This window comes from Oryx dammah, unplaced genomic scaffold, assembly GCF_014754425.2.
Source record: "Oryx dammah isolate SB20612 unplaced genomic scaffold, SCBI_Odam_1.1 HiC_scaffold_6, whole genome shotgun sequence".
In the NCBI taxonomy this organism is placed as follows: domain Eukaryota; kingdom Metazoa; phylum Chordata; class Mammalia; order Artiodactyla; family Bovidae; genus Oryx; species Oryx dammah.
Window position 1 is genome coordinate 9,398,110 of NW_024070190.1, and position 18,772 is coordinate 9,416,881.

General features: G+C 44.9%; 1 protein-coding gene across 1 annotated transcript in view; it reads left to right on the forward strand.

The window, feature by feature from the left end:
- PCNX2 (pecanex 2) overlaps positions 1-18,772 on the forward strand; it is a 314,554-nt gene that overhangs the window by 202,117 nt on the left and 93,665 nt on the right. Inside the window, exons 22-23 of the mRNA XM_040242736.1 lie at positions 656-764; positions 6,624-6,753. Coding sequence (XP_040098670.1) covers positions 656-764; positions 6,624-6,753 — 239 coding nt within the window. The remainder of the gene's footprint in view (positions 1-655; positions 765-6,623; positions 6,754-18,772) is intronic.

Below are 18,772 nucleotides of genomic sequence, written 5' to 3' on the forward strand. Positions count from 1 at the left end.
TTTGGACTCTGTGGGAGAGGGAGAGGGTGGGATGATTTGGGAGAATGACATTGAAACATGTATACTATCATGTAAGAAACGAATCACCAGTCCAGGTTCAATACAGGATACAGGATGCTTGGGCTGGTGCACTGGGATGACCCAGAGAGATGATATGGGGAGGGTGGTAGGAGGGGGGTTCAGGATTGGGAACTCATGTACACCCGTGGCGGATTCATGTCAATGTATGGCAAAACCAATACAGTATTGTTAAGTAAAATAAAGAAAAATAATAAAACAAAAAAAGAGATCATTCCTTTGATGTGCACCTCAGCTATCTGGGGCCAGTATTCTGTTTTCACATCCTGATATTCCTCGGGACTCACCACGGGGAGTGGCTGCAGCCTAATGGCTGCTAGACGACAGGCATTCTCTCCTTTCTTGAGTTTCTTCAGAGCTCACCGGTGGATGCTAATGACTATGACATCTTTTGTTTACTGATATGTGAGGAAATATTTTCATTTCTCGAAATATTCCGTGTCCCAGAAGTTAACAGTAAGAGGACTAATGACAGTCACACTGTGGCTTCGTAACTTTAACACGGGCTCTCTCGCCAGCTGTGACACGGCTGCCACGTGGTTGTCCTCACTGATGCATCTCTGTCTTTCGCTTCCAGCTCGGGGACCTGCTTCACAAGCTGCAGTTCGTCCTGACCTATGTGGCTCCTTGGCAGATGGCGTGGGGTTCCTCCTTTCACGTGTTCGCTCAGCTCTTTGCAATCCCTCGTATCCTTTCTGCTTCTCTGTTCACCCCCTGGCTCAGATTCACATTTTATGGATGTGAGCTTTTCACTGAACCTTGGCAATAAAAAGGTTTTAAAGTCTTTAAGATTACATTTTAATGGGGACCTGGGCTTCCTTTTAGGCACTTAGCCTTAAGAGAGATTTCTTAATTTGGAAGTCTTCCTGTTTCTTAATGCATATTCAGGAGTGACTTAATTTCTTCTGATTTTTCCATTTCCCATGACCACATCTGCATTAAGATATCCTGTCTTTTAAATCACCACTTAAATGATTTGGATTACTTGTGCAAAATAGTGCAAATTAATTTGATATTATTAAACATTATAAATAGGATTTCTATATTATTATTGATTATATAACATTATATTAAAACATAGTTTGATTATCATATACTTGAAGAATGTCCAATGACCCAGAATTGGGCACAAACAGAATTATTCAAATATCTTTGAAGACCAAAAAAAATATTTATGGTTTTGTTTTACAATTGTCATTAGCCAAGAATCCTAGTTTTATCATTCATAGTTTCATTTGGTTTCCTTGTCTATTTTTAAGTGTTTCCATAATGATAATTAGTTTTAATTTACTTCAAAACAATTTGACTTGCTCCTACTAAAGATCGTTTTGACACAGCTAAATTGTGTGTGTGTGTGTGTGTGTATTTGGAGAGAGGGAGAGAGAAAAATCAAGAATATTCTTGAAGACAGAGAGAGTAAATAAAATATTCTTAACTCAGGCCTGAAATTTGCCCTCCCTCAAAGACTTTTCTTCCCACTAAATTTATACATTTTTAGTTTGTGTTTCCTGAGTTGTGGTCCAGGAACTTCCTCAATCAGAATCCTTAGAGGAGCTTATAAAATAAGCAGATTCCTGAGGTCAGCACATACCTTGAAAACCACATTTAAAGGGGGAATCCTGAAATCTCCATCTTCACAAGCCTCCCTGGGATTCTCATCCACTGATGTGTGTGAAGCGCAGTCTTGGCTGGCATCCACTGTGGGTGCTGTGAGCTTGTTTTAATGGCCACACAGAGCTTTCTTTCCTGGCGGTTACATGAGGCTCCTCAAGGCAATTCTTAAGGAACCCCTGGGATCTCAACTTTGAGTACAGATATAGAAATTTACCTGGGATATTTGTTATCCTCTGGTAGCTCAGATGGTAAAGAATCTGCCTGCAGTGAGGAAGACCTGGATTTGATCCCTGGGTCAGGAAGATCCCCTGGAGAAGGGAATGACTACCCACTCCAGTATTCTTGCCTGGAGAATCCCATGGACAGAGGAGCCTGGTGGGCTACAGTCCATGGGGCCCCAAAAAGTCAGACTACTGAGAAACTAATACACACATTTGTAAAGTGATAATATGTTCTATATTTTTTTTAAATGCTGTCCTCTGACTCATTTGTTTTTTTAAAAAATTAATCATACCCAAAGCTGTCCTCAAAATGCACATTCTCCACATTCTTATTCTTAGAACTGCATTAATATTTGTAAAGTGTTTCATGCTTATTTGGCAGAACAAGCTCAGGAAAAATGATCGCAAAAGTGTGAGCTTGTATACCACCCCTTTATAACAGCATTCATTTTCTACAGCAGCAGTCATTTTAGTTTTTCTAAATAGAGTCCTTTAAAACAAAGACAGTGAGATGAAAGAGTGAGGGGATTTTTATTTATTTATGGTGCATGTCTTCGGTATCCTGTCTAGAATTTAAAACCTGTTTATTAAATGAAAAAGATGAGATGGATATAAATTTGCAGCTGAGGAGTTGGACTAAGAATTTAAAACCTGAAGTAGTGGTTTCCAATTTTATCCTAAATTTGGTCTCACAGAAATCTGTAACATTTCTTGTGGCTTCTTCTGCTTTGTTCAGTGAATTTAGTAATACTAATTACTCCTTGCAGTTCCATAGCTGAATTACACGTTCTGGGAGCCATAAGTTTCAATTACCTGACCTGTATTTGTGTTGAGGGCTCACACACAGGCATGTGGTACCTGGCACTTGTTAGCTCCTCTGAATTCAAAGGCAACACTGGCATCCTTCTCAGATGGAGCACAGTGGGCATTGCATCCAAGTATGTTCGTGACGGGATTCCCTGGTGGCTCAAAGGTCAAGAATCCACCTGCCAATGTAGGAGACGTGGGTTTGATCCCCGGCTGGGGAAGATCCCTGGAGAAGGAAATAGCAACCCACTGCAGTATTCTTGCCTGGAAAATCCCATGGACAGAGGGGCCTTGTGGGCTACAGTCCTTGGGGTTGCAAAGAGCTGGACATGGCTTGGCGACTAAACAACAGTGTTCATGATGGATGGATCTGATTTTCAGACACAATCAGTCCTCATGCTTTGTTCCGAAAACTGTTCCCATCAGTGACACCCACCTGCCTCTGCTCAGGTACAGACCCTTCAGTGGTCATGGAGCCTGATCACACCTGGTGTGATGGCCTACAGGAGCTTCAGCACCCTCCTTATCACCCAAAGACACCTTCCCATCCTGGATCCATTATAAAGGTGGTGATGGTGGTGGTTTAGTGACTAAATCATGCCCAACTCTTTTACGACCCATGGTCTGTAGCCCTCCAGGCTCCTCTGTCTGGGGGATTTCCCAGGCAAGAATACTGGAATGGCTTGTCATTTCCTTCTCCAGGGGATCTTCCCTACTCAGAGATCGAACCCTGATCTCCTGCTTGGCAGGCAGATTCTTTACCACTGAGCCACCTGGGAAGCCCATTGTAAAGGTAACAATTTGCTATTTGGAGCCCAACATCATACTAGTGAGAATATAATGAGATCATTTAAGAAACCAGATACATATGCCATCAGGACGAAACTATCAGGTTCCTAAATGCCAGCCCTGGATCTTGACTAATTCTGAAATGTTAATGATTCTATCACTCTGTGAGGAAGCTGTGGGTTCCATCCTGGCATTGAGAAGGGACTAATTTGCTCCATTTTGAAACTGAATTAACTTTCATGCCAGAAGGTCACTGTTTAGTAAATTGCTTTTTCCAGTCTTAGCATGTTTTGTCCCTCGGTCACCTCTGTTAGTTTCTAAGCTTGTAACCTCCAGGGAAGGATGAGAATGCTCACCCTTTTAATATGTGTAGAGACCATGCAAGACCATTATCTTCAAATAATTAGAGTTAGCCAGATTTACTCTATTAAATGTGTGTATTGGAAAGACTGCTTTCTATTTGGCATGTCATTTTGAGCTTCCAATTATGTTTTTAAGTATCAGTGTTGAACATTTTCATTTTAAATGCCTGAACCTTTTTAAGGAGTCTCCATCCTTAGCAACTGAACAGCAACAACCATCTACTCCTTAGGCCCGCCTCTTGGCTCTCAACAAAGAAGGCTACGTGTTTCTCAGTACTGCCTTAGTTGTTATAGTCATGGTCTTCTGTATTTATACATATATATAAATATACTTACTGATATATATTAAAACATATATATTTATAAATATACATGTATTTACGGATAGTCCCTAAATAAAATAACCTATGAGGCCTTCTGTTCACTGCTCCCCTACTTCTGACCTATTACGCTTCATTTTCTTTCCTACCAAATTTGAACTTTATAAGCTAGCGATATTTTCCTCATTTTTTAATGTCTGGATAACTGTTTCCGGTGTTTAAAAAATGGATAGCATACTCTTTGGGGAAATGTTTAGAAGCAAAAAGAATGGCAGTGCCAACCCACCTAGCCTGCAGCCCGGCCTGGCTTCCACTTACTTTGTCCTGGTTCTTCTGCTAACCCCACAGGGCCCCCTGAACCTGCCAGAGTGGATGTGCCTCTCTTCTCTCCTTCCCCCGGGCCCCTCCCCACAACACCCCACTTCTCAGGAATCTCCCCCTTGGCCCCACTCTGCTTTTTCAGCCCCTTTTCTCAGTGACATCTCCTGTGTAGTTCCTTTTACTTCTGATGATGGGGGTGTAGTAAGTTGGTATGTTTTGTGGCAGAGGTACTTTTTAAAATTTTTGATTGTTGATACTTTGTTTAAAAAAAATTTTTTTTTAATCTATTTTTTGGCTGTTCTGTGTCTTTGTTGCAGTGAGTGGTCTCACTAGTTGTGACACATGGGATTAGGTACCTGGTGGCATGTGGGATCTTAGTTCCCCAACCAGGGACTGAACCCACGTCCACTGTATCGGAAGGAAGATTCTTAAGCACTGGAGCACCAGGGAAGTCCCATGTAGTAGAGATATTTAGATCTTTCCCATTTTCAAATTAACAAGAAACTGATTCTGCATTTGGACCTAGGTCAGAATAAAGGGGACTGGACTGAAATTGTAGCACAAGCGAGATCTTTTGATACCCAAACAGTTCAACATGATTTTGAATGGCGGGTGTGTCATTTCACTCTTCAAGATGTTTGGAAATAAACAGCAAGTTGGGGGAGGGGGTGGGAAGACATAGTTACAAATGAAGAAAAACTTTTACATCTATGAAAATGCCCAGGGAAGTGCCTGTAGACTGACAAGGCTCACTCACACCTCTGTATTTATACGTAAATGGGTCTCTGAAGTCCCATATCGCAAAAGCCCTGCCATTGATAACATGGGAAAGCCCTCTATGTTCCGGTAGGTAATGAAACACAGAGCCCTCCTATCCATGACGAGCATGGAGGCATTTCTTACTATCCACTGGAACTTTTTAAAGAAGGGCTAAAGAAATAAGACCTCCATTTGTGCAACAATGAGAAAAAGGCACATTTTCCAGGTGGGAAAATCAGCCTTATAGGAGATCAGATTTTTTTTTTTTTTTTTTTTGGCCCTGCCCTGTAGTATGTGGGCCTTAGTTTCCTGACGAGGGATTGAACCTGTGTCCCCTGTATTAAGAGTGCGGAGTCTTAACCACTGGACCATCAGAGAAGCCCTATCCTTATAAATCAGATCAGACCTGCAGTAGAATCAAGTAGGGCCTCACCCTGAAGCACAAGGAATCATGTGCACACATAAAACCTGGGCTCCCACAGACCTCTGCCGACTCTTCCCCTCAGGCCCCACCATCACCCCCGAACCACAGTGATGTGAGTGTGATTGACAGCTGGAGGAAGTTCCCCGGTGATGCTGGGAAACTGGGGAGGGACTAGCCTTCGGTGCCTCCCCCGGATTTCCAGAGGTCAGTTAGTTGAGCTTAAGCCAAAAGTTAGAGCCATACTTATTTTAATTTTGGACAATTACATTTCTGATCAGAGTATGTAAAGTTGAGGCATGCCAACAAGCAGGAACTCATACAGAGTACTAGGGAGATGACTTAGCCGGCAGCACACTGTGACTTTATGTGTACACGTTTTTAACTTATAAACCAGATATAAGCTGGGTTTTTTTCTTTTTTTAATTGAATTGATCTATTGGTGTTCAGAGTATAATAAAAGACACAGATTTTTGAATAGTGGGAAAATATTCTTTGAGGAACAGAGATGCTGTCTTCCCAAACAATGGTATTTATTTACTTTCAAAGTATAATTTAATTTTAATTATTTATAAAGCTGCTTAGTACTTTAGTAAATGTGCCACAGTGTGTCTGGTTCAGCTAATATTATCTCAGGAAAAAGCACTGTTCTTTTCAAATCTTAGATATTAAATCTTTGCCATAAGTTGTGCTGAGACTGCTGGGAATTTTATGAGAATCATTTGGTTTTCGCAGTGATGATACATGAGACCTAGCAGGATACTATTGGAAGTTTTACATTTCCAAAAATGTACCTACAGCCATCATAGGGATGCCCATCTTTCTTTCCTTGGTGAGAAAATGGCTTTCATATAAACTTGTTAAAATCTCAAATATTTTTTAGAAAAATAACAATGAGCACACTTTTTGAGCCTTAACTCAAAATCCTCAGATTCTGCCATGCTTTTCTTACAGGCATTTGCCACGTCCATCGTTTCTACTCCACTGAGCCCATTTCTTGGGAGCGTCATTTTTATCACTTCGTATGTCAGGCCAGTGAAATTCTGGGAGAAAAACTACAAGTAAGATCATAAAATCATTACTGACTTGCTTTGCTAAGACTTGAGTTCAGGAGGCTCCTCGACCTTTGTCTATGAGAAGTCCAGGCATCAGGTTTTGTCCTCCTGTGGGGCAGCCCTAGCGACCCCACCCCGACCCTGCACCAGATCACCCACTCAGCTTCCAGGTTCTGGGCCAAGGCTACTGATGGCAAATTTGCAGTCGGCACCAGTCTAGGTTTCACCAGCTGTGAAGGAAAATGAGTTATCTCTGTGCATTCTTTTTTTTTTTTTTTTTTAAAAAAAAGCTTTTTACTTTGTTTTGGGGTTTAGCCGATTAACAATGTGATAGTTTCAGGTGAACATCCAAGGGACCCAGCTATACATATACATGTATCCATTCTCCAGCAAACTTTCTTCCCATCCAGGCTGCCATGTAACATTGAGCAGAGTTCCCTGTGCCGTACAGTAGTTCCTTTTTGGTATCCATTTTAAATACAGCAGTCACTGCCCACTCTTAACAGTTGCTCTTGAGAGGTTGTCTTAGGAACCATGGTCTAGTCATTGGATCAGATTGCTTCTTGGGGGCTCATCTGCCTTCTGTGGGCCTTTGAAATATACATGCCATGCATGTACCAGGGTGCATGCCTCACAGCTCAAAGTGAGCACACCATTTTTTTTCTGAGCACCGTTGAACCTGTAGAAGATGATGCATGGGCTTTGCCTTGGCGATTTGTACTGGTCAGTCATAAATTTCCTCAAGCAAACAGTGATGGAGCCAGAGCTATCATTTTTTTTTTTTTCCCCTCAGTGGTGCCACACGGCATGCGGGATCTTAGTTCTCTGATTAGGGATCAAACTCTTGTCTTCTTCATTGGAAGGCAGAGTGTTAACCACTGGAGCACCAGGGAAATCCCACTAGGGCCATGATTTTGTCCGAACTGGTGGGAAGTAATGGTTCTGTGAGAAACTTTCAAGAGCCATTGATTTGTTGGGGGAGGGCCTGAGAACAACAGCCAGAGGAGGGGGCAAGATGAGCCGGCCTGTCTCTAGCTGGGTTGCCTCCTTTGCCCTCATTTACAAGCCGTACCTGGGCTGTCCCATCCAAGCCCTAATCCATCCTCTGTAATGTATCTACATTGCCCATGGCTCTGCCCAGTGGCGCTAGTGGTAAAGAACCCGCTTGCTGATGCAAGAGACAGAAGACTCACACATTTGATCCCTGAGTTGGGAAGATCCCCTGGAGAAGGAAATGGCAACCCACTCCAGTAATTTGCCTGGAGAATCCCATGGACAGAGGGGCCTGGCGGGCTTCCATAGGGTTGCACAGAGTGAGACACGACTGAAGCAACTCAGCACACTTGCACTGCCACTGTAAATGCGCCTGCATGTGTCACAGAGGCCAGAGTTACGTTAGGAGATCGTGTGGTTAGACGCTTTATGTGAGTGGAAATACACAGCTTTCTGGGGCGGGCAATAGGGTGTTATGATGAACACCCAGCACGGGCCGCCAGCCTGCCAGGGCTCACACCTCACCTTCATCATTTGATGTGGGTGACCTCAGTCCTTTCTCTTCTCTTCTGTAAAATGGGGCCAAAGGAATAAGGCCTACTTCCCAGCCTTGCAGGGGAATATGAGTTAATAGTCATAAAGCACCTCGAACACAGTAACTGCCACATGGGCCTGCACTGGGGGGGCTCTTCTCTGACTGTCCTGCCTGGAATTCCTGTCCCTCCGACTGTGCTAACCATCTCTGGGAGCTCACATTTAGGGGTCCTGGGGAAATCGAACCAAACTGGAGCACCCCAAGGTGAGTCAGTGCTGTGAGACCACCAGGAGGTGGGGAAGGCCTCGCCTGTGTCTGGCAGATTCCTCAGCTTCGAAAAGGTGGGCTCGTTGCTGTACAAGTGAAGCCATCTTGAAATTTACACGTAAGCAAGAGTCTCTTTTGCATTTGTCTAAATAGATGCTGGGGCTTCCCAGGTAGCTCAGTGGCAAAAGAATCTGCCTGCAGTACAGGAGACAAAGGACATGCGGGTTCAATCCCAGGATCAGGAAGATCTCCTGGAGAAGGAAATGGCAACCCACTCCAGTATTCATGCCTGGAAAATCCCATGGACAGAGGAACCTGGTGGGCTACAGTCCATGGGGTGGCAAAGAATTGGACATGACTGAGTGAGCAGGCATGCAGAGAGATGCTGGGCATATTTACAGAGTCAGAAGGAAAAGAAAGTCACCAGCACTGGCTTGTCTTTAAGCTTCTCAAGGAGAAAACAATTTGGGGGACTTCTGTGGAGCTCGGAAAATCATACTTCTGAAACGTACAAACACTTGAGAGTAAGGTGTGACAATCCCATAGGCTTTTTAACTATTCAGGAAAGTGCATGATATTTTAAAGGTGATCTTTAACATAAAAGATTTCTTTTTGTCTCCTGTTCTCAGATAAGTTTGAAAACCAGTTTTTGGTAGGGGCCCAGGGAAGAATTTGATAAGCAAAAGGCATCCCCTTTGAACTGGAGGGGGTGATGTTCAGTCACTAAGTCGTGTCCGATTCTTTGTGACCCCATGAACTGCAGCACACCAGGCTCCCCTGTCCTTCACTATCTCCTGGAGATTGCTCAAATTCCTGTCTGTCCATTGAGTCAGTGATGCTATCGAACCATCTCATTTTCTACCCTCTTCTTTTTTTGCCTTCAGTTTTTCCCAGCATCAGGTCTTTCCCAGTGAGACTGTTCTTCACATCAGGTGGCCAAAGTATTGGAGCTTCAGCTTCAGCATCAGTCCTTCTAGTGAATATTCAGGGTTGATTTCCTTTAGGATTGACTGGTTTCCCATAGAAAGGGAAGTGGGGAAATCTTTGTGAGATGCTTTTGTTGAGGGAAGTCATCCTAATACCTGTGCAATACAAGTTGTGTATTTTCTTATTTAGTTTCCTCACTTCCAAGAGTCAGCCACCCATTCAGGATGATACATTGAGATATGAATTGTAGGTTTATGCAGGTTATTTAAAAATATAGGCTGCTCGAGTATTTCCTTATTCAGCCACACAAAGAGATGATGATGCTGTGACCCATTCTTTTGCTCAGGGTAGCACTCTGTTACGTGTGGGGGCTTTGGTCGGCTGTCCTGGGATGAGAAGGGCACAGCATGGTCTGTGGGTATGTCTGAGGACGTTGGTCTCTCTGAAGGAGCCAAGTTGGAGAAGACATTCGGTGCAGCTGGTGGGGGCAGGGAGAGGTGCGGGTGCAGGAGCCAGCCAGCTGAGAGCCTCTTGTCACCTCGTGTTAAGCCTCAGAATACAGAGCCCTGTGGCCATCTGCTTAAAAGATCGGAGATGGAATTTGGAACAGTGAGAGTGGTGGGAACCCAGAAAGGAAATGGCAGGAAATCTCATCTAGATCTGGAAAGCTCATTCTCTGTATCTGAAACTGTTGGTTTCTCTTATTCTTATTTGTGAGTGTCTCTGTAGCCGTTCCCATTACTTTCTTTTCAGTCTGATGCAGAAAAGCAGTTGTTAGTGTAATTGATTGTTTACTAACTGTCCCAGCTAAGAGATACTCTCCTCTCTGTGTATCAGTGAGTACAGTCTGCCAGTGGGCACCAGGGTCGCCAGCCTCACCCTGGGGTGTGCTGAAGAGCCCTCGTCTCCTCACCTGGCTCCCTCTCCCTCTCCACCTCTGCTCCCTCACTTTCCAGTCCTCTGATTTCTCTTCCAGACCTTTTAAAGCTGCCTTTGGTTTTTGCAAGATTCCGGTGAGCCCTGTACCCTAATGGAGCCAGCTTCTTCCTTTCTTTATTTTTTGCTGTATGTGGGATCTTCAATCCCCTACCAGGGATCAAAGCCATGGGCCTTGCATTAGAAGGGCAGAGTCCTAACCACTGGACTTCAGGGAAGTCCCCTGGGACCATTTTCATTCTCTGTGGAAACAGTAAGTCAGTCACCAGCTACCTGGTGACTCTGGCCTGTCAGTTTGCCCCAGCTTGGTCTGTCTTGAGATCTGCAGAATCTGTACCGAAACACTGCTCTTCACTGGGGGCCGATGACAAACATGTCCTCTGCCCACCTAACTAAGCTGCTCTCCGGCTGATTCCCCAGAAGCAGCACAGGTCACACTGTCTCCGAAGTCTGAGCTGGCTCGTTGCTGCCTGATGAGGAGAAGTCCCCCAGAGCCGTGCACCGCTGGAACTGCTCTGTGCCTGCCTCCTCCAATGTGGCAGCCCTCCCAGCACTCGCCACAGGGATAGTGTGGCTGAAGTTGAAATTCCATTGAGTTTTAATTAATCTAAATTTAAGTAGCTGCATGTGGCCAGAGGCTACTGTATTGGACAGCACAGATGCAGACCCACCTCACCCCAGTCCTTATCTTCCACAGTACTTTTTCATACATCACAGTCACATTTTTCATTCCCAGCCCTCCCTTGGCCAGGCTCTTCTCATCCAATGCTCTCCCCTCCCACACACCTCCACTTCCACCCACATAGATTCAAAAGGCATCTCTGAATGATTCAGAGAATCATTCCACCTGTTGATGAATGAATGGAAGGTTCGGGAAGGACTTTTAGGATGAGAGGTACCGAAGCCATCACTTTTGGAAAACAAATTTGCTCTGTGGCTGTCGTAAATTGTACCAAAGATTGGTGTGGACTGATACTGCTTCCAAGTTTGGACTTCTTTGTTTTCATCTTTGTGTTCCTATGTCGTATGGAACAGCCCTGCTCTTAGTAGGTGCTCCATGACTATTTCTTAACTTAATGAAGTCCAACAATATTATGTAAAAGAGAAAGGAAAGCATAATCTGGATTTCATTTGCCACAACACAATGTTCGCTATTAAACTGTTCTTAACTAAGAAGGTCTTTAAAATCAGTCTTGATGAGTTCTGCCTGGTGTCTCCGTTTAATTTACAGGCAGTGATGGCACTGTAATAATAGTGCCTGATGTTTATAAATCCTCTTATGTTAGAGTACTTTTAAAGAGCTTTAGAAATACATATTGATATTATGATTTATCGTCCTTCTCTCTATATATAAACAATTTCTAAATAACCAAACTTTACCATTAACATGCAGCAAATGTTTAGGCTAGAAAGCATTTGACTCATGGCCCTGGTTGTTTCAGCCAGCATCTCAGTCCTAAAGGAGTTGACTGGTCAGGAAGATTCCCTGGAGGAGGGCATGGCAACCCACTCCAGTGGGTTCTTGCCTGGAGAATCCGATGGCCTTATGAGCCTGGTGGGCTACAGTCCACAGAGTTGTGGAGTCGGACATGACTGAACTGACTTAGCAGCACTAAAGAAGGAAAAGTCCCGTTCACAATGATTTGATTTTGATACTTCAAAAGTCTTCCGTTGTGGTTTGGACACTCTGTCATGTCTAATTCGATTTTGACCCCATGGACTGCAGCCTGCCAGGCTCCTCTGTCCGTGGAATTTCCCAGGGAAGGATACTGGAGTGGGTTGCCATTTCCTTCGCCAGGGGGTCTTCCTGACCCAGGGATCGAACCCATAGCTCCTGCATTGGCAGGTGGATTCTTTACCACTGAGCTACCAGGGAAGTTCCAAAAGTCTTCTATAAAATGTTAAATACCATAGCTATGAGGAGACACGTGTAACAGTCACCTGAAGGGCACATGAGAGTTCACAGTTGTTATGTTTCTATTATATTGTCCAGATTCATTTTAAAATGTTAAATAGTTCTGGACAATATCCTTGTTAACAAGTATACCATAAGCATGTTCATGAGACCACTGTGCTAGCTTAAAATAGGAATCATTCTATGTGATTGCTTTACAAAAAAAATCAACTCTGCATTCCATGCCTTTGTTTGTTGTTGTTCAGTTACAGATGTCATGATCTTGTCCCACCCTAATCAGGAAGAAGATAATCAGTGTGACTTCATCTTCAGCTCTCCCTGAGACAGTGATGGTACTCAGAAAGACCTTGATTAAAATCCTGTCCATATGCTCCATTTGGTGTTTGATTTTAGGAAATTATTCAGCCTGTTCCATTCAGTCACTCAGTCGTGTCCGACTCTTTGCAACCCCATGGACTGCATCACGCCAGGCTTCCCTGTCTATCACCAACTCCCAGAGTTTGCTCAAATTCATGTCTATTGAGTTGGTGATACCATCCAACCATTTTATCCTCTGTTGTCCCCTTCTCCTCCCACCTTCAATCTTTCCCCAGTATCAGAGTCTTTTCCAGTGAGTCAGTTCTTCTCAGAGGGCCAAAGTACTGGAGTTTCAGCTTCAGCATCAGTCCTTCCAATGAATATTCAGGACTGATTTCCTTTAGGATGGACTAGTTGGATCTCCTTGCAGTCCAAGGGACTCTCAAGAGTCTTCTCCAACACCACAGTTCCAAAGCATCAGTTCTTCGGCACAAGTTTTCTTTATGGTCCATCTTTCACATCCATACGTGATGACTACGGAAAAACCATAGCTTTGACTAGATGGACCTTTGTTGGCAAAGTAATGTCTCTGCTTTTTAATATGCTGTCTAGGTTGGCCATTGCTTTTCTTCCAAGGAGAAAGTGTCTTTTAATTTCATGGCTGCAGTTACCATCTGCGGTGGTTTGGGAGCCCAAGAAAATAAAGTCTGTCACTGTTTCCATTGTTTCCCCATCTATTTGCCATGAGGTGATGGGACCGGATGCCACAGTCTTTGTTTTTTTGAATGTTGAGTTTTAAGCTAGCTTTTTCACTCTCCTCTTTGACTTTTGTCAAGAGACTCTTTAGTTCCTCTTCGCTTTCTGCCGTGAGGGTGGTGTCATCTGCATATCTGAGGTTATTGATAGTTCTCCTGGCAGTCTTGATTCCAGCTTGTGCTTCATCCAGCCTGCCATTTCACATGATGTGCTCTGCACATAAGTTAAATAAGCAGGGTGACAATATTCAGCCTTGACGTACTCCTTTCCCAGTTTGGAACCAGTCTGTTGTTCCATGTCTGGATCTAACTGTTGCTTCTTGACCTGCTTACAGATTTCTCAGGAAATTATTAGAAGAAATGAAGTAGCCCTCAGAGTCAACAAAACTCAGCCTGTGAGCCTCAGTTAGCTGATGTGTAAAATGGGATGACTGTCTCTATGTGCCTCCTAGAAGTTGTAAACACAAAATTAATCCTGCACCATTTTGCTTTCCTTCTTTGTATTTTTTAAAATTTATTGCTAATTGGAGGCTAATTGCTATACAAGGTTTTGCTGTTTTCTGTCAAACAACAACATGAATCAGCTATAAGTGTATATATATGTGTGTGTCCTCTCCCTCTTGACCTTGTTTCTTAAAAATTTGGCCACATTGCATGGCATTTGGGATCTTAGTTCGCTGACCAGAGATGGAATCTGGGGTCTTCTACGCTGGAACCATGGAGTCTTAACTACTGGACTGCCAGGGAAGTCCCTGCTTCCTTGTATTTTTATCTGCTATCATTTAACTTTTACTTCAGGTAAATCTAGACACGCTTTATGTTTCCTTGCAACCTACCTGAAATCATTTCTGAAATGGCAGAACACAACCATAGCAACCCACGAAAGAACACACGTGTGGACCATGGAGCGTCATATCCACAGCCACCGTGCTGTGACGTGCTCTGTAAATGCTGCTCCTCACCTCCAAACGCTATGGTTATTTTGAGGCTTTAGCCAGTCCCAGAGCCTGGGTTCTGTTCTCTGAGCATCAAAGCTGCCTTAGTGGAAAGAGCGAGATCTCCCAAGTGCCATTCTTTTGTGGTTTATTGAACAACAGAATAGATGATCAAAATATTTCAGCTAGTCTCAGTGAGCTTTCATGGGTCTTACTTTCTTATTCCACAGCCCCTTCCTGGGTTTGTAATATAGAAGGGAAACTAGCTGGACCTTCGGAATTGCAGAATACCCCCGGTACTGTCTACAGGGAGGGAGTCCTCTTGCTACTCCTCTGGAGCAGACCTTGTATCTCACTCAGCGCCCCTGTGAGCATTGTCAGCCACAGTAGTGGACTCTTATTGCACCAGGTCTGCTCCCTGTGGCATTAGCCAAATACCCCATACACCTGGATATACCTGCCGATCCTGAAGCACACAGCATCCTTGCCCCACCTGTACCATCCTTTAACAGTTTGAAGGAACCTTTCCTTCCCTTCTCAGCCCTCTGCTTCAGGCTGAACAGTCCTCTCTGTTCTTGGTGTGAGATGGTCTAGACCTTGAGCATCTCAGCTGCCTTCATCCAGATGTTTACTGAGATTTCTCTGTCCATGCCCTCCGGAGCAGATACCTCCAGGTGTCACCTACTCAGTTCACAGTAAAGGGACCTGTTACTTCCTCGAAGTCCTATGTTCTGCTCTCACTTCTGCTTCTTAAAATCTTGTTGCTCATTCACTATGTGTCTGACTCTTTGCAACCCCACGGACTGCAGCACTCCAGGCTTCCGTCCTTCACTGTCTCCCGAATTTTGCTCAAACTCACGTCCATCGAGTTGGTGATGCCATCCAACCATCTCCTCCTCTGTCGTCCCTTTCTCTTCCTGCCCTGAATCTTTCCCAGCATCGGGTTCTTTTCCAATGAGTCAGCTCTTCACATCAGGTGACCAAAGTAATGCAGCTTCAGCATCTTAAAATCTAAATCTCCTCAATTATTTTGCTAAAGTATTGCCAAGCCAAGTCTTCATCATCCCACTCTTATGTGTATATGTTTCACTGAAAGGCAGAAATTTCCATTTCCTCTATCTACTCTCAACTTCTTGGCTTCAACTCAACATTCCAATCCATGCAGGTCAGTGTGTCCATCGTCATTCATCATCTCTCCAGCCGCTTCACTTGTACTGTCTGCAGATGGGCTTGCCTGTCATCATCTGGGTCTTCATTCATGGTTTGTTAATGATGATGAGCTGGACGGAGTTACGGATGCCTGACGTGGTTAAGGCAATCAAAAAAGAAACTCTTAACTTCACACTTTATTTTCTGTTTTTCAGAATGAAGGCATTTTGCTGGATATTTTCTTCCTAGCAAGCTGTTTTAAGGGTGGTTTGTAAAATCATCGTGCAAAGCATTAAACATCTCAAAAGGCATTTTGTTTTTCTGTTTTAAAAACTCTTTATTTGATATTGGGATGTGCTGCTGCTGAGTCACTTTAGTCCTATCTGACTCTTTTATGACCCCATGGACTGTAGCCCGCCAGGCTCCTCTGTCCACGGGATTTCCCCAGAAAGAATACTGGAGTGAGTTGCCATGCCCTCCTCCAGGGGATCTTCCCAGCCTAGGGACTGAACTCACATCTCTTGTGTCTCCCTCATTTCAGGCAGGTTCTTTACCACTGGGCCACTGGGGAAGCCCCTGTTGGGATATAGCTGATTAACAAACAATGTTGTAATAGTTTCAAGTGAAAGGTGAAAGGACTCAGTCATACAAATACATGCATCCATTTTCCCCCAACCCCCTGCTTCCCTCCAGGCTGCTGCATAACACTGAGCAGAGTTCCCTGTGCTGCACAGTAGGTCCTTTTTGTTTACCCAGTTTAAATATAGCACTGTGTGCATGTCTCTTCCAAACTTCCTAACTGTCCCTTCCTTCTACCCACCCTCCCTGGTTTATTCTCTAAGTTCATTTCCTGAAAGTCTAAAAGTCTGTTTCTTTTTTGTAAGCTCATTTGATCATTTATTTTAAGATTCCATATATAAAGACTAGGATATTTCTCTCAAAAGACATTTTTTTAAGTGTAAAGCAGGAAGCTTATATGGCTTATGGGTTAATAGTAAAATGCAGCATTATAATTCAAGTCTTCCAGAAAGGGATTTACATATTTCAACTTGTAATGAAGCTACCCCACAATTTATTTGGATGTGTTTTAAAAGGGCTTCCCACATAGCACTAGTCATAGAGAACCTGCCTGTCAAAGCAGGAAACATAAGAGGTGTGGATCTGGTCCCTGGGTCAAGAAGATCCCCTGGAAGAGGACATGGCAACCCACTCCAGTGTTCTTGCCTGGAGAATTCCGTGGACAGAGGAGCCTGGCGGGCTACAGTCCATGGGGTTGCAGAGAGTTGAACATAATTGATGCAACTTAGCACTCATGTTTTATAAAGCACTCAGACACAGCTGCTGTGGGGTACAGTCCTGCAGCTCCCTTATCAGATGTTGTAGGGCCTTAGAGCTCTTGAACGCACACCTAGGAGTGCTGGGCCCTGGACACACACATACCAAAGCAGTGGAAGCAGCTCAGCAGCACTAGCAGTGACGGGAGGGGGCCTCGTCTTTCTGCATGTAGGGGCCGCCTGCCCACTGTCTCAAATATGTTCATTCCTGTCCTGTCACCCACTCTGGAAGTAGGACTTCATTTTTCTCATTTCACATATCAGAAAAAGGAAAGTCAGGGCAGTGAAATAACTTGCCCAAGGTCACAGAACAAGTCAGTGGCCAAGCCAAGATATTAACTCAGGTCTGGCCTTATTTCAGGCCCTGAGCATTTCCCATTATGAAATAAAGCTTCTCAAAACGCCTTCCACACCAAAAACAAAACAAACAAACAAACAAGAAACCCCAAACTAAAGCCAGTGACTTCCAGTTAAAGCATTTGCCCTTGACTCGAGAGGTGCGGTCCCAAGAGCCTGTCCAGAAGGGAAGGTGGCTGCAGCCCGGGCCTGAGATCCCATGGGCCTCATTCCAGGAAGGGTCTCCCTTTTCTGAAAGGCCTTCTCTGGGTCCCAAGCGAGCCCTGTGCGCCCCCTCCCCGCGGGGTCAGTACCGGCTGCTGCAGAGGTCGGTGGCTGTGTCCCCTGTTACCTCCACAGAAGCGGACGTTGGTCCCACACCTCTCCTCTGCCCTCAGGCAGGCCCAAACTGACCCGAGTCAGAACCCAACCTGCCTAAGTGTGTGCTTGCTCATTTGCTTCAGTTGTGTCTGACTCTTTGTGACCCCAGGGGCTATAGCCCACCAAGCCCCTCTGTCCATGAGAATGTCCAGGCGAGAATATTGGAGTGGGTTCCCATGCCCTCCTCCAGGGGATCTTCCCAGTCCAGGGACTGAACCCACGTCTCCCGCAGCTCCTACACAGCAGGCGGATTCTTTACCACTGAGCCACCGGAAAAGCCCGACTTGCCCAAGGCCACTCTTGGGATCATCCTGTGAGTGGTCTCACTGATGACTGGACTACTGGAGCCTCGCAGCTCAGGTGCTTGGAGGCCCCTCCTCAGGCTGCACGAGAGGTGGTGAGTGGCCACCTGGCCAGATCTGGACCATTGCCAATCGCTGGGAGGTTCATCGTTCCCTGTTTCCGTGGGGACCTCGTGATGCTGCTGAGTCCCTGAGCTGGGCGCCTCAGTGCTCCTTCCAGAGGCCCTGATCAGGAGCTGCAGTTCTGCCTGATTCTCAGGAGCCCTGGATCCCATGCAGGAAAGTGAAGGGGCGCTCCCTTGGGTACAGCCTGCAGCCTCCAGGACTGCCAGAACCAGCAATGGGAGCCTATCCCACTGGGAGACCCAGAACCACCAATGATGTGAGGCATGGGGGCGCACTGGTTCCAGACCCTGCCAGGTGGGTAGATGGGACTTCAGAGCAGGACTGAAGCCTGAGGTACCCTCATGAGTTCACCGGAGGTCCTGAATAAAAGCTCAAGCCCAGAAAGGGTTGTTGTTATTCAGTCGCTCAGTCATGTCTGACTCTTTGTGACCCGATGGACTACAGCACCAGGCTTCCCTGTCCTTTCATTATCTCCCAGAGTTTACTCAAACTCATGTCTGTTGAGTCGGTGATGCCATCTCATCCTCTGTCGCCCTCTTCTCCTCCTCAGCCTTTCACTGTTTCTCAGCATCAAGGAGGAGTTTCCTTTCTAGTGAATTGGCTCTTCACATCAGGTGGCCAAAGTATTGGAGCTGCAGCTTCAGCCTCAGTCCTTCTAGTGAATATTCAGGATTGATTTCCTTTAGGATAGACTGATTGGGTCTCCTTGCAGTCCAAGGGACTCTCAAGAGTCTTCTCCAACACCACAGTTCAAAAGCATTAATTCTTCAGTGCTCAGCCTTCTTTATGGTCCAACTCTCACATCCATACACAGCCACTGGCAAAACCATAGCTTTG